Consider the following 22228-nt stretch of genomic DNA (forward strand, 5'->3'; position numbering starts at 1 on the left):
TATAATGGGGAGACAGCTGGGGGCTGTCACATACCTGTGATGTGGAGACAGCTGGGGCCTGTCATATACCTGTGATTGGGAGAGAGTTGGGGACGGTCAAACACCTATGATGGGGAGAAAGCTGGGGGCTGTCACATATCTGTGATGCGGAGAGAGCTGGGGGCCTTAACATACCTGTGATTGGGAGAGAGTTGGGGGCTGTCACACACCTGTGATGGGGAGAGAGATGGGGACTGTCACATACCTGTGATGCTGAGACAGCTGGGGGCTGTCACATACCTGTGATGGGGAGAGAGCTGGGGGCCTTCACTTACCTCTGATGGGGAGAGAGTTGGGGCTGTCACACACCTGTGATGTGGAGACAGCTGGGGACGGTCACACACCTGTGATGAGGAGAGAGTTTGGGGCTTTCAGGAAACTGTGATGCGGTGACAGCTGGGGACTGTCAAATACCTCTGATGGGGAGAGAGCTGGGGGCTGTCACTCACCTGTGATGGGGAGAGAGCTGGGGGTTGTCCCATACCTGTTATGTGGAGACAGCTGGGGGTTGTCACATACCTATGGTGGGGAGAGAGTTGGGGGCTGTCAGGCACCTGTGATGCTGAGAGAGGTGGGGGCTGTCACATACCTGTCATGCGGAGAGAGCTGGGGGCTTACAATCTCCTGCGATGGACAGAGAGCTGGGGGTTGTCAATCACCTGTGATGGGGAGATAGCTGGGGGCTATCACTCACCTGTGATGGGGGAGACCTGGGGGCTGTCACATACGTGTGATGCGGAGAGAGATGGGGACTTTAAAACATCTCTGATGGGGAGAGAGCTGTAGGCTGTCCCATACCTGTGATGCGGAGACAGCTGGGGGCTGTCACATACCTGTGATGGGGAGAGAGTTGGCAGTTGTCAGGCACCTGTAATGCGGAGGAAGGTGGGGGCGCTCACATATCTGTGATAGGGAGAGAGCTGGGTGCTGTCACATACCTGTGATGGGGAGAGTGCTGGTGGCTGTCACACAAAAGTGATGTGGAGAGAGCTTGGGTCCATCACTCACCTGTGATGGGGAGAGAGCTGGGGGCTGTCAGACTCCTGTGATGCGGAGAGAGCTGGGGGCTCTCAGATACCTGCGATGGGGAGAGAGCTGGGGGATGTCACTCACCTGTGATGTGAAGAGAGATGGGGGCTGTCACTCACCTGTAATGGGGAGAGAGATGGCGGCTGTCTCTCATCTGTGAAGGGAGAGAGCTGGGGGCTGTCACCCACCTGTGAAAGGGAGATAGCTGGGTGTTGTCACGCAGCTGTGATATGGAGACACCTGTGGACGGTCACACACTTGTGATGGGGAGAGAGCTTGGGGTTGTCACATACCTATGATTTGGAGACAGCTGGGGGATGTCACATACCTATAATGGGGAGAGAGCTGTGGGCTGTCACATATCTGTGATGTGGACACACCTGGGGCCTGTCATATACCTGTGATGGGGAGAGAGTCGGGGCTGTCACGCCCCTATGATGCGGACCTAGCTGTGGGTTGTCACAAACCTATCATGGGGAGAGGTGGGGTCTGTCACTCACCTGTGATGGGGAGAGAGCTGGGGGCTATCACATACCTGTGATGGGGAGAGAGTTGGGCGCTGTCACTCACCTGTGATGGGGAGAGAGCTGGGGGCTGTCACACATCTGTGATGGGGAGAGAGATGGGGACTGTCAAACACCTGTGATGGGGAGAGAGCTGGGGGCTGTCACATACCGGTGATTGGGAAGGGTGCTGAGGGCTGTCACTCACCTGTGATGCCGAGAGAGATGGGGGATGTCACTCACCTGTGATGGGGACAGAGCTCGGGGCTTTCACCCACCTGTGAAGGGGAGAGAGCTGTGCGTTGTCACGTACCTGTGATATGGAGACAGCTGGGGACGGTCACATACCTATAATGGGGAGAGAGCTGGGGGCTGTTACATACCTGTGATGTGGAGACACCTCGGGCCTGTCATATACCTGTGATTGGGAGAGAGTTGGGGACTGTCAAACACCTATGATGGGGAGAAAGCTGGGGGCTGTCACATACCTGTGAAGCAGAGAGAGATGGGGGCTGTCACATACCTGTGATGCTGAGACACCTGGGGGCTGTCACATACCTGTGATGGGGAGAGAGCTGGGGGCCGTCACTTACCTGTGATGGGGAGAGTGTTGGGGCTGTCACGCACCTGTGTTATGGAGACAGCTGGGGACGGTGACACACCTGTGATGGGGAGAGAGTTTGGGGCTTTCAGGCAACTGTGATGCGGTGACAGCTGGGGACTGTCAAATACCTCGGATGGGGAGAGAGCTGGGGGCTGTCCCATACCTGTTACGTGGAGACAGCTGGGGGTTGTCACATACCTATGGTGGGGAGAGAGTTGGGGGCTGTCAGGCACCTGTGATGCTGAGAGAGGTGGGGGCTGTCACATACCTCTCATGCGGAGAAAGCCGGGGGATTACAATCACCTGCGATGGACAGAGAGCTGGGGGTTGTCAAACACCTGTGATGGGGAGATAGCTGGGGGCTATCACTCACCTGTGATGGGGGAGACCTGGGGGCTGTCACATACATGTGATGCGGAGAGAGATGGGGACTTTAAAACATCTCTGATGGGGAGAGAGCTGGAGGCTGTCCCATACCTGCGATACGGAGACAGCTGGGGGCTGTCACATACCTGTGATGGGGAGAGAGCTGGGGGCTGTCAGACTCCTGTGATGCGGAGAGAGCTGGGGGCTGTCAGATACCTGTGATGGGGAGAGAGCTGGGGGCTGTCACTCACCTGTGATGTGAAGAGAGCTGGGGGCTGTCACTCACCTGTAATGGGGCGAGAGATGGCGGCTGTCACTCATCTGTGAAAGGGAGAGAGCTGGGGGCTGTCACCCACCTGTGAAAGAGAGATAGCTGGTAGTTATCACGCACGTGTTATATGCAGACACCTGTGGACGGTCACACACCTGTGATGGGGAGAGAGCATGGGGTTGTCACATACCTGTGATTGGGAGAGAGCTGGGTGCTGTCACATACCTGTGATGGGGAGAGTGCTGGGGGCTGCCACGCACCTGTGATGGGGAGAGAGCTGGGGGCTGTCACATACCGGTGATTGGGAAGGGTGCTGGGGGCTGTCACTCACCTGTGATGTGGAGAGAGATGGGGGATGTCACTCACCTGTGATGGGGAGAGAGCTCGGGGCTTTCAGCCACCTGTGAAGGGGAGAGAGCTGTACGTTGTCACGCACCTGTGATATGGAGACAGCTGGGGACGGTCACATACCTGTGATGGGGAGAGAGCTTGGGGTTGTCACATACCTGTGATGTGGAGATAGCTGGGGGCTGTCACATACCTATAATGGGGAGAGAGCTGTGGTCTGTCACATACCTGTGATGTGGAGACAGTTGGGGCCTGTCATATACCTGTGATGGGGAGAGAGTTGGGGCTGTCACGCACCTATGAGGCGGACATAGCTGTGGGTTGTCACATACCTATCATGGGGAGAGCTGGGGTCTGTCACTCACCTGTGATGGGGCGAGAGCTGGGCGCTATCACATACCTGTGATGGGGAGAGAGTTGGGGTCTGTCTCTCACCTGTGATTTGGAGAGAGCTGGGGGCTGTCACACACCTGTGATGGGGAGAGTGCTGGGGGCTGTCACTCACCTGTGATCGGGAGACAGTTGGGGGCTGTCACACACCTGTGAAGGGGAGAGAGATGGGGACTGTCAAACACCTGTGATGGGGAGAATGCTGGGGGCTGTCACTCACCTGAGATCGGGAGAGAGTTGGGGGCTGTCACACACCTGTGAAGGGGAGAAAGATGGGGACTGCTAAACACCTGTGATGGGGAGAGAGCTGGGGCTCACACATACTTGTGATGCAGAGACAACTAGTGGCTGTCACATACCTGTGATGTGGAGATACTGGGGTCTGTCACATACCTGTGATGGGGAGAGATTTGGGGGCTGTCAAACACCTGTGCTGGGGAGAGAGCTGGGGGCTGTCAGACACCTATGATGGGGAGAGAGATGGGGAATGTCAAATACCTGTGCTGGGGAGAGAGCTGGAGGCTGTCACATACATGTGATTGGGAAGGGTGCTGGGGGCTGTCACTCACCGGTGATGGGGAGAGAGCTGTGGGCTGTCAGGCACTTGTGATGCGGAGACAGGTGGGGTTTTTCGCATACCTGTGATGGGGAGAGAGTTGCGGGCTGTCAGGCACCTGTGAGGTGGAGACACCTGGGGGCTGTCACATACCTGTGATGGGGAGAGAGCTTGGGGCTGTTACACAACTGTGATGTGGAGATAGCTGGGGGCTGTCACTCACCTGTGATGGGGGAGATCTGGGGGCTGTCACATACCTGTGATGCGGAGAGAGGTGGGGACTGTCAAACATCTCTGATGGGGAGAGAGCTGGAGGCTGTCACATACCTGTGATGTGGAGACAGGTGGGGGCTGTCATATACCTGTGAAGGGGAGAGAGATTGGGGCTGTCAGGCACCTGTAATGCGGAGACAGCTGGGGGGTCTCACATACCTGTGATTGGGAGAGAGTTGGGTGCTGTCACATACCTGTGATGGGGAGAGTGCTGGGGGCTCTCACGCACCTGTGATGGGGAGAGAGCTGGGGGCTGTCACACATCTATGATGGGGAGAGAGATGGGGACTATCAAACACCTGTGATGGGGAGAGAGCTGGGGGCTGTCACATACCGGTGATTGGGAAGGGTGCTGAGTGCTGTCACTCACCTGTGATGCGGAGAGAGATGGGGGATGTCACTCACCTGTGATGGGGAGAGAGCTCGGGGCTTTCACCCACCTGTGAAGGGGAGAGAGCTGTGCGTTGTCACGTACCTGTGATATGGAGACAGCTGGGGACGGTCACATACCTGTGATGGGGAGAGAGCTTGGGGTTGTCACATACCTGTGATGTGGATACAGCTGGGGGCTGTCACATACCTATAATGGGGAGAGAGCTGGGGGCTGTTACATACCTGTGATGTGGAGACACCTCGGGCCTGTCATATACCTGTGATTGGGAGAGAGTTGGGGACTGTCAAACACCTATGATGGGGAGAAAGCTGGGGGCTGTCACATACCTGTGAAGTGGAGAGAGATGGGGGCTGTCACATACCTGTGATGCTGAGACACCTGGGGGCTGTCACATACCTGTGATGGGGAGAGAGCTGGGGGCCGTCACTTACCTGTGATGGGGAGAGTGTTGGGGCTGTCACGCACCTGTGTTATGGAGACAGCTGGGGACGGTGACACACCTGTGATGGGGAGAGAGTTTGGGGCTTTCAGGCAACTGTGATGCGGTGACAGCTGGGGGCTGTCAAATACCTCGGATGGGGAGAGAGCTGGGGGCTGTCCAATACCTGTTACGTGGAGACAGCTGGGGGCTGTCACATACCTGTGGTGGGGAGAGAGTTGGGGGCTGTCAGGCACCTGTGATGCTGAGAGAGGTGGGGGCTGTCACATACCTCTCATGCGGAGAGAGCCGGGGGATTACAATCACCTGCGATGGACAGAGAGTTGGGGGTTGTCAAACACCTGTGATGTTGAGACAGCTGGGGGCTGTCACATACCTGTGATGGGGAGAGAGCTGGGGGCCGTCCCTTACCTGTGATGGGGAGAGAGTTGGGGCTGTCACGCACCTGTGTTATGGAGACAGCTGGGGACGGTCACACACCTGTGATGGGGAGAGAGTTTGGGGCTTTCAGGCAACTGTGATGCGGTGACAGCTGGGCACTGTCAAATACCTCGTATGGGGAGAGAGCTGGGGGCTGTCACTCACCTGTGATGGGGAGAGAGCTGGGGGTTGTCCCATACCTGTTATGTGGAGACAGCTGGGGGCTGTCACATACCTATGGTGGGGAGAGAGTTGGGGGCTGTCAGGCACCTGTGATGCTGAGAGAGGTGGGGGCTGTCACATACCTTTCATGCGGAGAGAGCTGGGGGCTTACAATCACCTGCGATGGACAGAGAGCTGGGGGTTGTCAAACACCTGTGATGGGGAGATAGCTGGGGGCTCTCTCTCACCTGTGATGGGGGAGACCTGGGGGCTGTCACATACGTGTGATGCGGAGAGAGATGGGGACTTTAAAACATCTCTGATGGGGAGAGAGCTGGAGGCTGTTCCGTACCTGTGATGCGGAGACAGCTGGGGTCTGTCACATACCTGTGATGGGGAAAGAGTTGGCAGCTGTCCGGCACCTGTAATGCGGAGGAAGGTGGGGGCGCTCTCATACCTGTGATAGGGAGAGAGCTGGATGCTGTCACATACCTGTGATGGGGAGAGTGCTGGTGGCTGTCACACAAAAGTGATGTGGAGAGAGCTTGGGGCTATCACTCACCTGTGATGCGGAGAGAGCTGGGGGCTGTCAGACTCCTGAGATGCGGAGAGAGCTGGCGGCTGTCAGATACCTGCGATGGGGAGAGAGCTGGGGGCTGTCACTCACCTGTGATGGGGAGAGAGCTGGGGGCTGTCCCTCACCTGTGATGGGGAGAGAGCTGGGGGCTGTCAGACACCTATGATGGGGAGAGAGATGGGGAATGTCAAATACCTGTGCCCTGGAGAGAGCTGGAGGCTGTCACATACATGTGATTGGGAAGGGTGCTGGGGGCTGTCACTCACCGTTCATGGGGAGAGAGTTGGGGGCTGTCAGGCACTTGTGATGCGGAGACAGCTGGGGTTTGTCGCATACCTGTGATGGGGAGAGAGTTGCGGGCTCTTAGGCACCTGTGAGGTGGAGTCACCTGGGGGCTGTCACATACCTGTGATGGGGAGAGGGCTTGGGGCTGTCACACAACTGTGATGTGGAGATAGCTGGGGGCTGTCACTCACTTGTGATGGGGGAGATCTGGGGGCTGTCACATACCTGTGATGCGGAGAGAGATGGGGACTGTCAAACATCTCTGATGGGGAGAGAGCTGGAGGCTGTCACATATCTGTGATGTGGAGACAGGTGTGGGCTGTCATATACCTGTGATGGGGAGAGAGATGGGGGCTGTCAGGCACCTGTAATGCAGAGAGAGCTGGGGGGTCTCATATACATCTGTTTGGGAGAGAGCTGGGTGCTGTCACATACCTGTGATGGGGAGAGTGCTGGGGGCTGTCACGCACCTGTGAGGTGGAGACACCTGGGGGCTGTCACATACCTGTGATGGGGAGAGAGCTGGGGGCTTACAATCAACTGTGATGGGGAGAGAGCTTGGGGCTGTCACACAACTGTGATGTGGAAATAGCTGGGGGCTGTCACTCACCTGTGATGGGGGAGATCTGGGGGCTGTCACATACCTGTGATGCGAAGAGAGATGGGGACTGTCAAACATCTCTGATGGGGAGAGAGCTGGAGTCTGTCACATACCTGTGATGTGGAGACAGGTGGGGGCTGTCATATACCTGTGATGGGGAGACAGGTGGGGGCTGTCATATACCTGTGATGGGGAGAGAGATGGGGGCTGTCAGGCACCTGTAATGCGGAGACAGCTGGGGGGTCTCACATACCTGTGATTGGGAGAGAGCTGGGTGCTGTCACATACCTGTGATGCGGAGAGAGCTGGAGGCCTTAACATACCTGTGATTGGGAGAGAGTTGGGGGCTGTCACACACCTGTGATGGGGAGAGAGATGGGGACTGTCACATACCTGTGATGTTGAGACAGCTGGGGGCTGTCACATACCTGTGATGGGGAGAGATCTGGGGGCCGTCCCTTACCTGTGATGGGGAGAGAGTTGGGGCTGTCACGCACCTGTGTTATGGAGACAGCGGGGGACGGTCACACACCTGTGATGGGGAGAGAGTTTGGGGCTTTCAGGCAACTGTGATGCGGTGACAGCTGGGGACTGTCAAATACCTCGGATAGGGAGAGAGCTGGGGGCTGTCACTCACCTGTGATGGGGAGAGAGCTGGGTATTGTCCCATACCTGTTATGTGGAGACAGCTGGGGGCTGTCACATACCTATGGTGGGGAGAGAGTTGGGGGCTGTCAGGCACCTGTGATGCTGAGAGAGGTGGGGGCTGTCACATACCTTTCATGCGGAGAGCGCTGGGGGCTTTCAATCACCTGCGATGGACAGAGAGCTGGGGGTTGTCAAACACCTGTGATGGGGAGATAGCTGGGGGCTGTCAGACTCCTGAGATGCGGAGAGAGCTGGCGGCTGTCAGATACCTGCGATGGGGAGAGAGCTGGGGGCTGTCACTCACCTGTGATGGGGAGAGAGCTGGGGGCTGTCAGACACCTGTGATGGGGAGAGAGATGGGGAATGTCAAATACCTGTGCCCTGGAGAGAGCTGGAGGCTGTCACATACATGTGATTGGGAAGGGTCCTGGGGGCTGTCACTCACCGTTCATGGGGAGAGAGTTGGGGGCTGTCAGGCACTTGTGATGCGGAGACAGCTGGGGTTTGTCGCATACCTGTGATGGGGAGAGAGTTGCGGGCTCTTAGGCACCTGTGAGGTGGAGACACCTGGGGGCTGTCACATACCTGTGATGGGGAGAGGGCTTGGGGCTGTCACACAACTGTGATGTGGAGATAGCTGGGGGCTGTCACTCACTTGTGATGGGGGAGATCTGGGGGCTGTCACATACCTGTGATGAGGAGAGAGATGGGGACTGTCAAACATCTCTGATGGGGAGAGAGCTGGAGGCTGTCACATACCTGTGATGTGGAGACAGGTGTGGGCCGTCATATACCTGTGATGGGGAGAGAGATGGGGGCTGTCAGGCACCTGTAATGCAGAGAGAGCTGGGGGGTCTCATATACATCTGTTTGGGAGAGAGCTGGGTGCTGTCACATACCTGTGATGGGGAGAGTGCTGGGGGCTGTCACGCACCTGTGATGGGGAGAGACCTGGGGGCTGTCACACATCTGTGATGAGGAGAGAGATGGGGACTATCAAACACCTGTGATGGGGAGAGAGCTTGGGGTTGTCACATACCTCTGAAGTGGAGACAGCTGGGGGCTGTCACATACCTATAATGGGGAGACAGCTGGGGGCTGTCACATACCTGTGATGTGGAGACAGCTGGGGCCTGTCATATACCTGTGATTGGGAGAGAGTTGGGGACTGTCACACACCTATGATGGGGAGAAAGCTGGGGGCTGTCACATACCTGTGTTGAGGAGAGAGCTGGTGGCCGTAACATACCTGTGATTGGGAGAGAGCTGGGGGCTGTCACACACCTGTGATGGGGAGAGAGATGGGGACTGTCACATACCTGTGATGCTGAGACAGCTGGGGGCTGTCACATACCTGTGATGGGGAGAGAGCTGGGGGCCGTCACTTACCTGTGATGGGGAGAGAGTTGGGGCTGTCACGCACCTGTGATATGGAGACAGATAGGGACTGTCACACACCTGTAATGGGGAGAGAGGTTGGAGCTTTCAGGCAACTGTGATGCGGTGACAGCTGGGAACTGTCAAACACCTCTGATGGGGAGAGAGCTGGGGGCTGTCACTCACCTGTGATGGGGAGAGAGCTGGGGGCTATCACATACCTGTGATGGGGAGAGAGTTGGGGGCTGTCAGGCCCCTGTGATGCGGAGACAGCTGGGGGCTGTCACATACCTGTGATGGGGAGAGAGTTGGGGGCTGTCACTCACCTGTGATGGGGAGAGATCTGGGGGCTGTTACACACCTGTGATGGGGAGAGAGCTGGGGGCTGTCACTCACCTGTGATGGGGAGAGAGCTGGCAGCTGTCAGACACCTGTGATGGGGAGAGAGATGGGGACTGTCAATACCTGTGCTGGGGAGAGAGCTGGAGGCTGTCACATATATGTGATTGGGAAGGGTGCTGGGGGCTGTCACTCACCGGTGATGGGGAGAGAGTTGGGGGCTGTCAGGCACTTGTGATGCGGAGACAGCTGGGGTTTGTCGCATACCTGTGATGGGGAGAGAGTTGCGGGCTGTTAGGCACCTGTGAGGTGGAGACACCTGGGGGCTGTCACATACCTGTGATGGGGAGAGAGCTGGGGGCCGTCACTTACCTGTGATGGGGAGAGTGTTGGGGCTGTCACGCACCTGTGTTATGGAGACAGCTGGGGACGGTGACACACCTGTGATGGGGAGAGAGTTTGGGGCTTTCAGGCAACTGTGATGCGGTGACAGCTGGGGGCTGTCAAATACCTCGGATGGGGAGAGAGCTGGGGGCTGTCCAATACCTGTTACGTGGAGACAGCTGGGGGCTGTCACATACCTGTGGTGGGGAGAGAGTTGGGGGCTGTCAGGCACCTGTGATGCTGAGAGAGGTGGGGGCTGTCACATACCTCTCATGCGGAGAGAGCCGGGGGATTACAATCACCTGCGATGGACAGAGAGTTGGGGGTTGTCAAACACCTGTGATGTTGAGACAGCTGGGGGCTGTCACATACCTGTGATGGGGAGAGAGCTGGGGGCCGTCCCTTACCTGTGATGGGGAGAGAGTTGGGGCTGTCACGCACCTGTGTTATGGAGACAGCTGGGGACGGTCACACACCTGTGATGGGGAGAGAGTTTGGGGCTTTCAGGCAACTGTGATGCGGTGACAGCTGGGCACTGTCAAATACCTCGTATGGGGAGAGAGCTGGGGGCTGTCACTCACCTGTGATGGGGAGAGAGCTGGGGGTTGTCCCATACCTGTTATGTGGAGACAGCTGGGGGCTGTCACATACCTATGGTGGGGAGAGAGTTGGGGGCTGTCAGGCACCTGTGATGCTGAGAGAGGTGGGGGCTGTCACATACCTTTCATGCGGAGAGAGCTGGGGGCTTACAATCACCTGCGATGGACAGAGAGCTGGGGGTTGTCAAACACCTGTGATGGGGAGATAGCTGGGGGCTCTCTCTCACCTGTGATGGGGGAGACCTGGGGGCTGTCACATACGTGTGATGCGGAGAGAGATGGGGACTTTAAAACATCTCTGATGGGGAGAGAGCTGGAGGCTGTTCCGTACCTGTGATGCGGAGACAGCTGGGGTCTGTCACATACCTGTGATGGGGAAAGAGTTGGCAGCTGTCCGGCACCTGTAATGCGGAGGAAGGTGGGGGCGCTCTCATACCTGTGATAGGGAGAGAGCTGGATGCTGTCACATACCTGTGATGGGGAGAGTGCTGGTGGCTGTCACACAAAAGTGATGTGGAGAGAGCTTGGGGCTATCACTCACCTGTGATGCGGAGAGAGCTGGGGGCTGTCAGACTCCTGAGATGCGGAGAGAGCTGGCGGCTGTCAGATACCTGCGATGGGGAGAGAGCTGGGGGCTGTCACTCACCTGTGATGGGGAGAGAGCTGGGGGCTGTCCCTCACCTGTGATGGGGAGAGAGCTGGGGGCTGTCAGACACCTATGATGGGGAGAGAGATGGGGAATGTCAAATACCTGTGCCCTGGAGAGAGCTGGAGGCTGTCACATACATGTGATTGGGAAGGGTGCTGGGGGCTGTCACTCACCGTTCATGGGGAGAGAGTTGGGGGCTGTCAGGCACTTGTGATGCGGAGACAGCTGGGGTTTGTCGCATACCTGTGATGGGGAGAGAGTTGCGGGCTCTTAGGCACCTGTGAGGTGGAGTCACCTGGGGGCTGTCACATACCTGTGATGGGGAGAGGGCTTGGGGCTGTCACACAACTGTGATGTGGAGATAGCTGGGGGCTGTCACTCACTTGTGATGGGGGAGATCTGGGGGCTGTCACATACCTGTGATGCGGAGAGAGATGGGGACTGTCAAACATCTCTGATGGGGAGAGAGCTGGAGGCTGTCACATATCTGTGATGTGGAGACAGGTGTGGGCTGTCATATACCTGTGATGGGGAGAGAGATGGGGGCTGTCAGGCACCTGTAATGCAGAGAGAGCTGGGGGGTCTCATATACATCTGTTTGGGAGAGAGCTGGGTGCTGTCACATACCTGTGATGGGGAGAGTGCTGGGGGCTGTCACGCACCTGTGAGGTGGAGACACCTGGGGGCTGTCACATACCTGTGATGGGGAGAGAGCTGGGGGCTTACAATCAACTGTGATGGGGAGAGAGCTTGGGGCTGTCACACAACTGTGATGTGGAAATAGCTGGGGGCTGTCACTCACCTGTGATGGGGGAGATCTGGGGGCTGTCACATACCTGTGATGCGAAGAGAGATGGGGACTGTCAAACATCTCTGATGGGGAGAGAGCTGGCGTCTGTCACATACCTGTGATGTGGAGACAGGTGGGGGCTGTCATATACCTGTGATGGGGAGACAGGTGGGGGCTGTCATATACCTGTGATGGGGAGAGAGATGGGGGCTGTCAGGCACCTGTAATGCGGAGACAGCTGGGGGGTCTCACATACCTGTGATTGGGAGAGAGCTGGGTGCTGTCACATACCTGTGATGCGGAGAGAGCTGGAGGCCTTAACATACCTGTGATTGGGAGAGAGTTGGGGGCTGTCACACACCTGTGATGGGGAGAGAGATGGGGACTGTCACATACCTGTGATGTTGAGACAGCTGGGGGCTGTCACATACCTGTGATGGGGAGAGATCTGGGGGCCGTCCCTTACCTGTGATGGGGAGAGAGTTGGGGCTGTCACGCACCTGTGTTATGGAGACAGCGGGGGACGGTCACACACCTGTGATGGGGAGAGAGTTTGGGGCTTTCAGGCAACTGTGATGCGGTGACAGCTGGGGACTGTCAAATACCTCGGATGGGGAGAGAGCTGGGGGCTGTCACTCACCTGTGATGGGGAGAGAGCTGGGTATTGTCCCATACCTGTTATGTGGAGACAGCTGGGGGCTGTCACATACCTATGGTGGGGAGAGAGTTGGGGGCTGTCAGGCACCTGTGATGCTGAGAGAGGTGGGGGCTGTCACATACCTTTCATGCGGAGAGCGCTGGGGGCTTTCAATCACCTGCGATGGACAGAGAGCTGGGGGTTGTCAAACACCTGTGATGGGGAGATAGCTGGGGGCTGTCAGACTCCTGAGATGCGGAGAGAGCTGGCGGCTGTCAGATACCTGCGATGGGGAGAGAGATGGGGACTGTCAAATACCTGTGCTGGGGAGAGAGCTGGAGGCTGTCACATACATGTGATTGGGAAGGGTGCTGGGGGCTATCACTCACCGGTGATGGGCAGAGAGTTGGGGGCTGTCAGGCACTTGTGATGCGGAGACAGCTGGGGTTTGTCGCATACCTGTGATGGGGAGGGAGTTTCGGGCTGTTAGCCACCTGTGAGGTGGAGACACCTGGGGGCTGTCACATACCTGTGATGGGGAGAGAGCTGGGGGCTTACAATCAACTGTGATGGGGAGAGAGCTTGGGGCTGTCACACAACTGTGATGTGGAGATAGCTGGGGGCTGTCACTCACCTGTGATGGGGGAGCTCTGGGGGCTGTCACATACCTGTGATGCGGAGAGAGATGGGGACTGTCAAACATCTCTGATGGGGAGAGAGCTGGAGGCTGTCACATACCTGTGATGTGGAGAAAGGTGGGGGCTGTCATATACCTGTGATGGGGAGAGAGATGGGGGCTGTCAGGCACCTGTAATGCGGAGACAGCTGGGGGATCTCACATACCTGTGATTGGGAGAGAGCTGGGTGCTGTCACATACCTGTGATGGGGAGAGTGCTGGGGGCTGTCACGTACCTGTGATGGGGAGAGAGCTGGGGGCTGTCACTCATCTGTGAAGGGGAGAGAGCTGGGGGTTGTCACCCACCTGTGAAAGGGAGATAGCTGGGCGTTGTCACGCACCTGTGATATGGAGACACCTGTGGAGGGTCACACACCTGTGATGGGGAGAGAGCTTGGGGTTGTCACATACCTCTGATTTGGAGACAGCTGTGGGCTGTCACATACCTGTGATGTGGAGACAGCTGGGGCCTGTCATATACCTGTGATGGGGAGAGAGTTGGGGCTGTCACGCATCTATGAGGCGGACATAGCTCTGGGTTGTCACATACCTATCATGGGGAGAGCTGGGGTATGTCACTCACCTGTGATGGGGAGAGAGCTGGGGGCTATCAAATTCCTGTGATGGGGATAGAGTAGGGGGCTGTCAGGCCCGTGTGATGCGGAGACAGCTGGGGGCTGTCACATACCTGTGATGGGGAGAGAGCTGGGGGCTGTCACACACCTGTGATGGGGAGAGTGCTGGGGGCTGTCACTCACCTGTGATCGGGAGAGAGTTGGGGGCTGTCACACACCTGTGAAGGGGAGAGAGTTGGGGACTGTCATACACCTGTGATGGGGAGAATGCTGGGGGCTGTCACTCACCTGTGATCGGGAGAGAGTTGGGGGCTGTCACACACCTGTGAAGGGGAGAGAGATGGGGTCTGTCAAACACCTGTGATGGGGAGAGAGCTGGGGCTCACACATACTTGTGATGCGGAGACAACTAGTGGCTGTCACATACCTGTGATGTGGAGATACTGGGGTCTGTCACATACCTGTGATGGGGAGAGAGATGGGGACTGTCAAACACCTGTGATGGGGAGCGAGCTGGGGGCTGTCACACACCTGTGATGGGGAGAGTGCTGGGGGCTGTCACTCACCTGTGATCGGGAGAGAGTTCGAGGCTGTCACACACCTGTGAAGGGGAGAGAGATGGGGAATGTGAAACACCTGTGATGGGGAGATAGCTGGGGCTCACACATACCTGTGATTCGGAGACAACTAGTGGCTGTCACATACTTGTGATGTGGAGATACTGGGGTCTGTCACATACCTGTGATGGGGAGAGAATTGGGGGCTTTCACACACCTTTGATGGGGAGAGAGATGGGGACTGTCAAACACCTGTGATGGGGAGAGAGCTGGGGGCTGTCACACACCTGTGATGGGGAGAGAGATGGGGACTATCAAACACCTGTGATGGGGAGAGAGCTGGCGGATGTCACATACCGGTGATTGGGAAGGGTGCTGGGGGCTGTCACTCACCTGTGATGCGGAGAGAGATGGGGGATGTCACTCACCTGTGATGGGGAGAGTGCTAGGGGCTTTCACCCACCTGTGAAGGAGAGAGAGCTGTGCCTTTTCACGCACCTGTGATATGGAGACAGCTGGGGACGGTCATATACCTGTGATGGGGAGAGAGCTTGGGGTTGCCACATACCTGTGATGTGGAGACAGCTGGGGGCTGTCACATATCTATAATGGGGAGACAGCTGGGGCCTGTCATATACCTGTGATTGGGAGAGAGTTGGGGAATGTCAAACACCTATGATGGGGAGAAAGCTGGGGGCTGTCACATACCTGTGATGCTGAGACAGCTGGGGGCTGTCACATACCTGTGATGGGGAGAGAGCTGGGGGCCGTCACTTACCTGTGATGGGGAGAGAGTTGGGGCTGTCACACACCTGTGATATGGAGACAGCTGGGGACGGTCACACACCTGTGATGGGGAGAGTGTTTGGGGCTTTCAGGCAACTGTGATGGGGAGAGAGATGGGGACTGTCAAACACCTGTGATGGGGAGAGCGCTGGGGGCCGTCACACACCTGTTATGGGGAGAGAGCTGGGGCTCACACATACCTGTGATGCGTAGACAGCTAGTGGTTGTCAGATACCTGTGATGTGGAGACAGTGGGGGCTGTAACATACCTGTGATGGGGAGAGAGTTGGGGGCTGTCAGGCACCTGTGATGTGGAGACACCTGGGGGCTGTCACATACTTGTGATGGGGAGAGAGCTGTGGGCTTACAATCACCTGTGATGGGGAGATAGCTGGTGGCTGTCACTCACCTGTGATGGGGAGAGAGCTGGGGCCTGTCACACACCTGTGAAGGGGAGAGAGATGGGGACTGTCACTCACCTGTGATGGTGAGAGAGCTGGCGGCTGTCACTCACCTGTGATGGGGAGAGAGATGGGGTCTGTCACTCACCTGTGATGGGGAGAGAGCTGGGGGCTGTCACCCACCTGTGATATGGAGACAGCTGGGGACGGTCACACACCTGTGATGGGGAGAGAGCTTGGGGATATCACATACCTATGATGTGGAGATAGCTGGGGGCTGTTACATACCTCTAATGGGGAGACAGCTGGGGGCTGTCACTCACCTGTGATGGTGAGAGAGCTGGGGCCTGTCACACGCCTGTGATGGGGAGAGAGATGGGGACTGTCACATACCTGTGATGCTGAGTCAGCTGGGGGCTTTTATATATCTGTGATGGGGAGAATGCTGGGGGCCGCCCCGAAGGTGTGCATCTCACACGTGTCTTGCATGGCGGCTACCGTCAATCGGTGGGAAGGACCTTATCGAAGTTCCTCCACGTCTTGTGCAGCAGGCATAGGCGGTCTTGGCCCTCTCCAAATCCAGCATCGGGTCGTCCACCTCTCCCTGGAGCCTCTGCTTGGTTTTCTCCAAGGAAGCACACTTGGAGCTCACATTCTCTGTGTTTTCCTTTGCTTCTTGGAGCCTCTGGGCCAGTTTTTTTCTAAGAGAACCAGGTTTGTTGTTGTTGACAAAGGTGGACCATTTCAGAAGTAATTATCCGATCAGAAGGGAAGTGAGCCATCTATGAAGGACTGGAACTTGATAAGACCTAGAGTGTGATGATTGGACAGTAAGTGTCACCTGAAGAATCCCCAAATGGGCAAAGCAGTCACCTAGGAGGCGCCATGGGCAAGTACCCTGGGAGAGGGGCAGGGAGAGCAGGTCTGCGTGTTTAAGAAAACTCACAGGCCTGGGGAGGAAGAGAAGGTCTGTCCTCTGTCCCTTCCCTTGTGTCTTAGGGTCGTCTCTCTTCCTGTAACCTGGGAGCCCCTGCTTGGCCTCCTCCAGCTCCTCTGTGCGCTGGATGGCGTCCGTCTCGTACTTGGTCCTCCACTGGGCCACCTCGCTGTTGGCCTTGGACAGCGCCCTCTGCAGCTCGGCCTTGGCTTCCTGCTCCTCCTCATACTGTCCCCGCAGCAGGTCACAGTCGTGGCGGGAGGACCGCAGGGCGTGGGCCAGGGCGCTCTTGGCCTGCGGAATCACAGTGGTGACAAATTGCAAAAATGTGTGGCCATTTTCCAAGTTAAGGTCTTTTTGTTTCAACCAGTGTTTCCCAACTTGAATCACTCCCTTGCTGCCTTCACAAACTTTGCTGTAGCAGTATATCTCCTGTTTTATTTACTTCTTTTTTTAAAAAGTTGACTACTTTATTATATTTAAATATATTTATTTAAATGGAAAACCATTAACATTTGCCATAAACAGAAGATAACCATAATAAATGCAATGGAGGTAAGGCGGTGTTATCACCTCCTGGTGAAGTACTTTGCTGCTGTGCCTCTGTGTCTGAGGCCTACTCTCTGCGTCTTAATGAGGAAGATACACCAGTGTTAGAGAGATGGTATCCAAAGTGAGACCTTTTCCTTATTTAATCAGAAGAATTGAAGTAGAATTGGAAAGGGAATAATTTTCTCACTACTTAATGCAGTGTTATGGAGTACTGTGACCATGAAAACCCCAAAAGCATCTTTTGGTGTCACCAGTGGGCTGTGTCCCCACTCGGGAACTCTGACATGAGCTATGCCGTTTCCACAGCTCTGCCACCTCTTCCCAAGCAGGAGGGGGACATGCCCAGAGGCCTCCATCACTCACTCCCACCTGGTCGGGAAGACAATGTAGCTCTCATTATAATGGTCACAAAATACTTTCTGGTCAACCCAGTGCAATAACTCATACATTTTTATCCTTTTAAAGACACAAGTAAACAACAAAATTTTGCCCAGGAAGGAAAGCTTAGCTGCATCCTGGCCAGAGGACAGCCTTGCTCCTGTAATGGACCTTCTCAGGTTCTGGTTCTCTCCACTCCCCCTGCCTCCACCCAGTCTACCAAATACCCCTACCCTATAATAGGAAGATGGGAGACAAATATAGCACTTCTTTTTTGGAAGGGGCAGATGGAATGTGGTGGAATTCCAAGAGACTGCCCTGTAAGTTTTAGCTGGCACATGGTAACCTCAGAATTACACTCATGCAGTTTTGCGGACTTCTGGATTCCTATTCTAGTGCTCAAACACCCATCAACAGCATTTACTAAGCACCTACTGTGTGCACTGTTCTGTGTGCTGTACTTACTGTTTACCGTGACAGTGGGGAAAAATAATTCTTGCCCTTTAGAAGTTTACAGATTAGTGGGAAGACATGAATTATAAACATAAATATCTTGATATTGATGTCAAGAGGGTGATAATGGTGTTCATGTTTATGCAAATGTCCCAAGGGTGCTCCAAATGTGGTCTTTTGGAGGAGGGGGGCTTAACTGTGGGTGTTGTAGCTGGTGATACACAAAGAGTGATGAAGGAGAAAGAGGAGGGCATTTTAAGGGGCTGGGATGAATTGCTGGGCAGAGTGAAAGAATGCACAGAGGCAGAGATGACCAAGCTAGTACAGTGATGGGGAGGGGATACCCCTGGTTGGGGAGGGGAGTTTATCAGCCCCTCCAGTGGGGAAGAGAGGAGCTCTGGGGATGGAGCACCCTGGGAGAGTTTTCTAGCTCTGAAGAAGGAGATCCAATGCCAAGGTCCTGTAACCTCCAAGAACAGGTTCCTTCTACTCCAAGGAAGAGAGGAGGAGCATCAGACTTCATGATGCAGCAGTGCCCCCAGTCGGCCTTGTGACTTCTCAGGTTCTACCTGACTCTGCCTTCCTAAACAGAGGCAACCATCCTTACCTTGGTTTCTTCTTCTCGCTGCCTCTTAAGCTCCTCCAGCTGCCGGGTGAGGGCCTGCTAGCTTTTGGTTAGCTGTGAAATCACAGCCTTCTTCTCTTCCACTCGGTGGCTCCGCTCCCCTGGCAAACAGATATGGCCCCGCGTCAGAGTTTGGACCACCCTCTCCCACGGCCCAGTGGGACCACTGGGCCCTGCCCATCCTCACCATTTTGGGTCTGCAGCCTCGCCTTCTGCATGTTCAGATCATGGATTAACTGTGTCTGTTGGTCATCCTTGGCCTTGATTTCATTAAATTGGTCTTCCACAGTCCGGCACATTCTTTCCACATTACTCTTTGAAAAGAAAAGAAAAAGCCCACATGAATGGGAAGAATGGGTCCCTGGTGCCCAGTATTGAACGTTCGACAGTTTAGCTTCTCATTAGGTAAAATAAGAATAAAAATACAGAACACATAAAGGTCAGTTTAAAAAATTGGTCATTTCAGGTTCTCTTTATTTTTATGTGTGATTGCTGCTTAATCACCAATATCTTGGAACATCAGCTTTTGATAGATAACTATTTACTGGTTTGTAAACAAACCTTTGAGAAGATGACACTCAAAGGAACCATGGGATCTTCTTACAGTATAGTAATTTTACTGATGTGAATAATATTACCTTCTGATATGCCTGTGTGCAAGCAATATATTCAGGTGATGGTGTTGAGCATTTTATTTAATTATTAAAAAGGAGATGGCATGGGGGGATTCACCCCACAGCCTCCAGGTGGCCTGTATTTTTTTTGAAGTTTGTTTAAAAACCTCATATATGTTGTAGACCTCTTCCTTCCTCCTCTCACCTCATATAACATAAAATAAATACATCAAGCATGTATTCGTCTTTAGACTTCCAAGTGTGATATGGCAGCAGGAGAGGAAGGGATATTAGATTCAAAGGAAACCCTCAAGGAGCTTAGGGTATCTTTGAGAAGAAGACATATGAACATGAAATAATTAAATCAGGGGAGTTGGACAAGGGATGTTGACTCACAAGGAGAAAGATCAAAGGCTACACCAACTTTAAACATATAAAGCAATATAAAGTGCCTCTGGCACTGTATTTAAAAATTGAAAACGGAAAGCAGACAGCAGTGGTGGTGACAGGGAGGTTGTAAAGAGGTGCTGTTGATAGGCACAGCATGTGGGTGATCCTGGGGTTTCTTGTAACTCAGCAACCTGGCCTGGCTTGGGGAGAGGGAGAGAGAGAGAGAGAGAGAGAGAATATAAACACAACTTCTTAGAGGGAGACAAAACCCAAGAAGGGCAGAAAAATGGGGAAATCAGAAAGAGAGAAAAAGGAGTTGCAGTCAGGGAGTGGGGAAGAAATCAAGAGAAATCATGGGCAGTGTGAACCCAGACCCTAAACAAGGACAGCAAGGGGTACCATGGAGGCCACTTTAATTCTCTGATCCAAATCTCCTGTTTCTTTTCTCCACAGACACCCGGACCTTTTGGGCAACCCTCTGCAGGAGGCCCACGGCCCCTCATCTGGGGTCACTGCTTTTTCCAGCCCAGCTGAGCCGCCCAAGTGCAGCCTCGAGCACCCAGGAATGAGGGTAGCTCTTGAATTCAGGAGCACAAGTTGCTGTCTGAGGAAGCCTTTCCTTGGAAGTTACATGCAGAGGTGGGTGAAGTTTAAGCTTCAGGGCCCTCTTTTGCATGGGCCCCAGATAATGCAGAAGGTTCTAGATGAGGATAGGAAGCTGGGTGCAAACAAGAATATATTTCTAGGTAGGCATTTCCGGCACATGGCCAGAAGAGTTCTCAGAAGACCATGACCTGAGTCTCCAAAGCACCAGTAATTTGTGGCTTATTTTTCTCATTCTAAGTAAATATTTACTTTCATGCTTCATTTTGTATTCATAATGTTGTGTACATTTTTCTTAAAGAGGCCCTCCTCTCCTGAATTTTATGTGCTTCAAGCGCCACAAAACCTGGATCCACCCCTGATGTCATGCATAATGTCACACTGGCTCTGCCTCCCCGGGACTAATATTGTGGGCTAAGAAGGTGGTGGGCCCAGCAAGGCTCCTTGGTGCAATCCATCCACGAGTTTAGTTCTAGAAAATGCCAGACGGATTGGAAGCTTTCGGGAAAGACTGTATGGGTGATAAGACCTTGAGTGGTAGCAGATCTTTGGATCAGGGTTTGGGTGACTTGAATGAATTTGGGGAATGAGGAGTAGGTGGGAGTGGGAGAGGGTTTCTGTTTGGAACATGCAGTGAGTTGGAGGCAGTGAACTACACACGCCCACCGGGCAGGTGGATGTACTGCGTAGCGTTTGCAGAAGCATCAGGTACCTTTGACTTGGAGATGGTCTTGATGTTACTGGCCAGGTCATCAGTCTCCATCTTCATCTCACTCTTCTCCTTCTCCAGAGTGGTCTGGGAGCTGACCTTGGAATCACTTGGGGCCAGCCCAGCCCTCTGCATAGGGTCATCTCCCCAGCAAAAGAATCCCAGGTTAGGGTCGGGAATGGGCAGGGATAGTTAGGGAGTTTGGGATTGACATGTACACACTGCTGTATATAAAACAGATAACCAACAAGGACCTACTGTATAGCACAGGGAACTCTGCTCAATATTATGAAACAGCCTAAACAGGAAAAGAATTTGAAAAAAAAATAGATACATGTATAACTGAATCACTTTGCTGTACACCTGAAACTAACACAACATTGTTAATCACCCATGCTCCAATATAAAATAAAAAGTTAAAAAAAATCATAACCGGGGCTTCGCTGGTGGTGCAGTGGTTGAGAGTCTGCCTGCCAATGCAGGGGACGCGGGTTCAAGCCCTGGTCTGGGGGGATCCCGGGGGATCCCGCATGCCGCAGAGCGACTGGGCCCGTGAGCCACGATTGCTGAGCCTGTGTGTCTGGAGCCTGTGCTCCTCAACAAGAGAGGCCGCGATAGTGAGAGGCCCACGCACCACGATGAAGAGTGGCCCCCACTTGCCGCGGCTGGAGGAAGCCCTCGCACAGAAACAAAGACCCAACACAGCCATAAATAAATAAAAAATAAAAATTAAAAAAAAATGTAATTATAATTTACTTAAAAAAAAATCATAACCAAAAAAATGAATAAATAAAAGATCTCACTAAGGTTATTAAAAAAAAAAAGTCAAGAATCCCAGGGAAACCCTGGGAGGCTTGTGAGCTCACCAAACACCCAGCTCCAGGAGTGCCTGTGGGGAATGCAAAAGGTACCCTCAAAAGGAGAGAGCTGCAAAGACAGGTGACCTACCGCTGTTTGAAGTCAACATAGAGGATCCGGCTGGGGAACCCTTTCCTGAAAATCCGGATGCCCTCCAGGACCCCGTTATAGCGCAGCTGGTGCAGGACCAAGTGGTGGTCCATCACGCCTGGGGAGAGAATGGCCCGGGGCATGTTTGGCTTTTTCCTTGTTTCCTTTGGTTATCTGGGCACGATGAGACACCCCAACACGCCCAGACTTGAGTGGGAAGGTTTGAGGCCAGTTCCTTTCCAGAGGGATGGGGATGGAGGCTGGACCCCGCCTACAGTCTCACAGTAGAAATAATCTCAATGCCTTGGGGAGACTCTAGCACCCCATAACCATAGGACTAAAA

The 22228-nt window shown here is 54.5% G+C and overlaps 2 protein-coding genes across 2 annotated transcripts in view; one reads left to right on the forward strand and one right to left on the reverse strand.

The window, feature by feature from the left end:
• The window catches only part of LOC132354585 (myosin-13-like), a 77246-nt gene that overhangs the window by 22748 nt on the left and 32270 nt on the right, over window positions 1-22228 (reverse strand). The window contains 7 exon segments of the mRNA XM_059906446.1: window positions 16070-16226; window positions 16229-16377; window positions 16711-16907; window positions 18604-18722; window positions 18809-18935; window positions 20941-21046; window positions 21886-22003. Of these exon segments, the coding sequence (XP_059762429.1) occupies window positions 16070-16226; window positions 16229-16377; window positions 16711-16907; window positions 18604-18722; window positions 18809-18935; window positions 20941-21046; window positions 21886-22003 (973 nt within the window).
• LOC132355247 (uncharacterized) overlaps window positions 1-22228 on the forward strand; it is a 296430-nt gene that overhangs the window by 20805 nt on the left and 253397 nt on the right. The window contains exon 2 of the mRNA XM_059907486.1: window positions 20079-20264. The gene's annotated coding sequence lies outside the window, so the exon portion shown is untranslated. The remainder of the gene's footprint in view (window positions 1-20078; window positions 20265-22228) is intronic.

The sequence above is a fragment of the Balaenoptera ricei genome, chromosome 20, assembly GCF_028023285.1.
Source record: "Balaenoptera ricei isolate mBalRic1 chromosome 20, mBalRic1.hap2, whole genome shotgun sequence".
NCBI classification, from domain to species: Eukaryota; Metazoa; Chordata; class Mammalia; order Artiodactyla; family Balaenopteridae; genus Balaenoptera; species Balaenoptera ricei.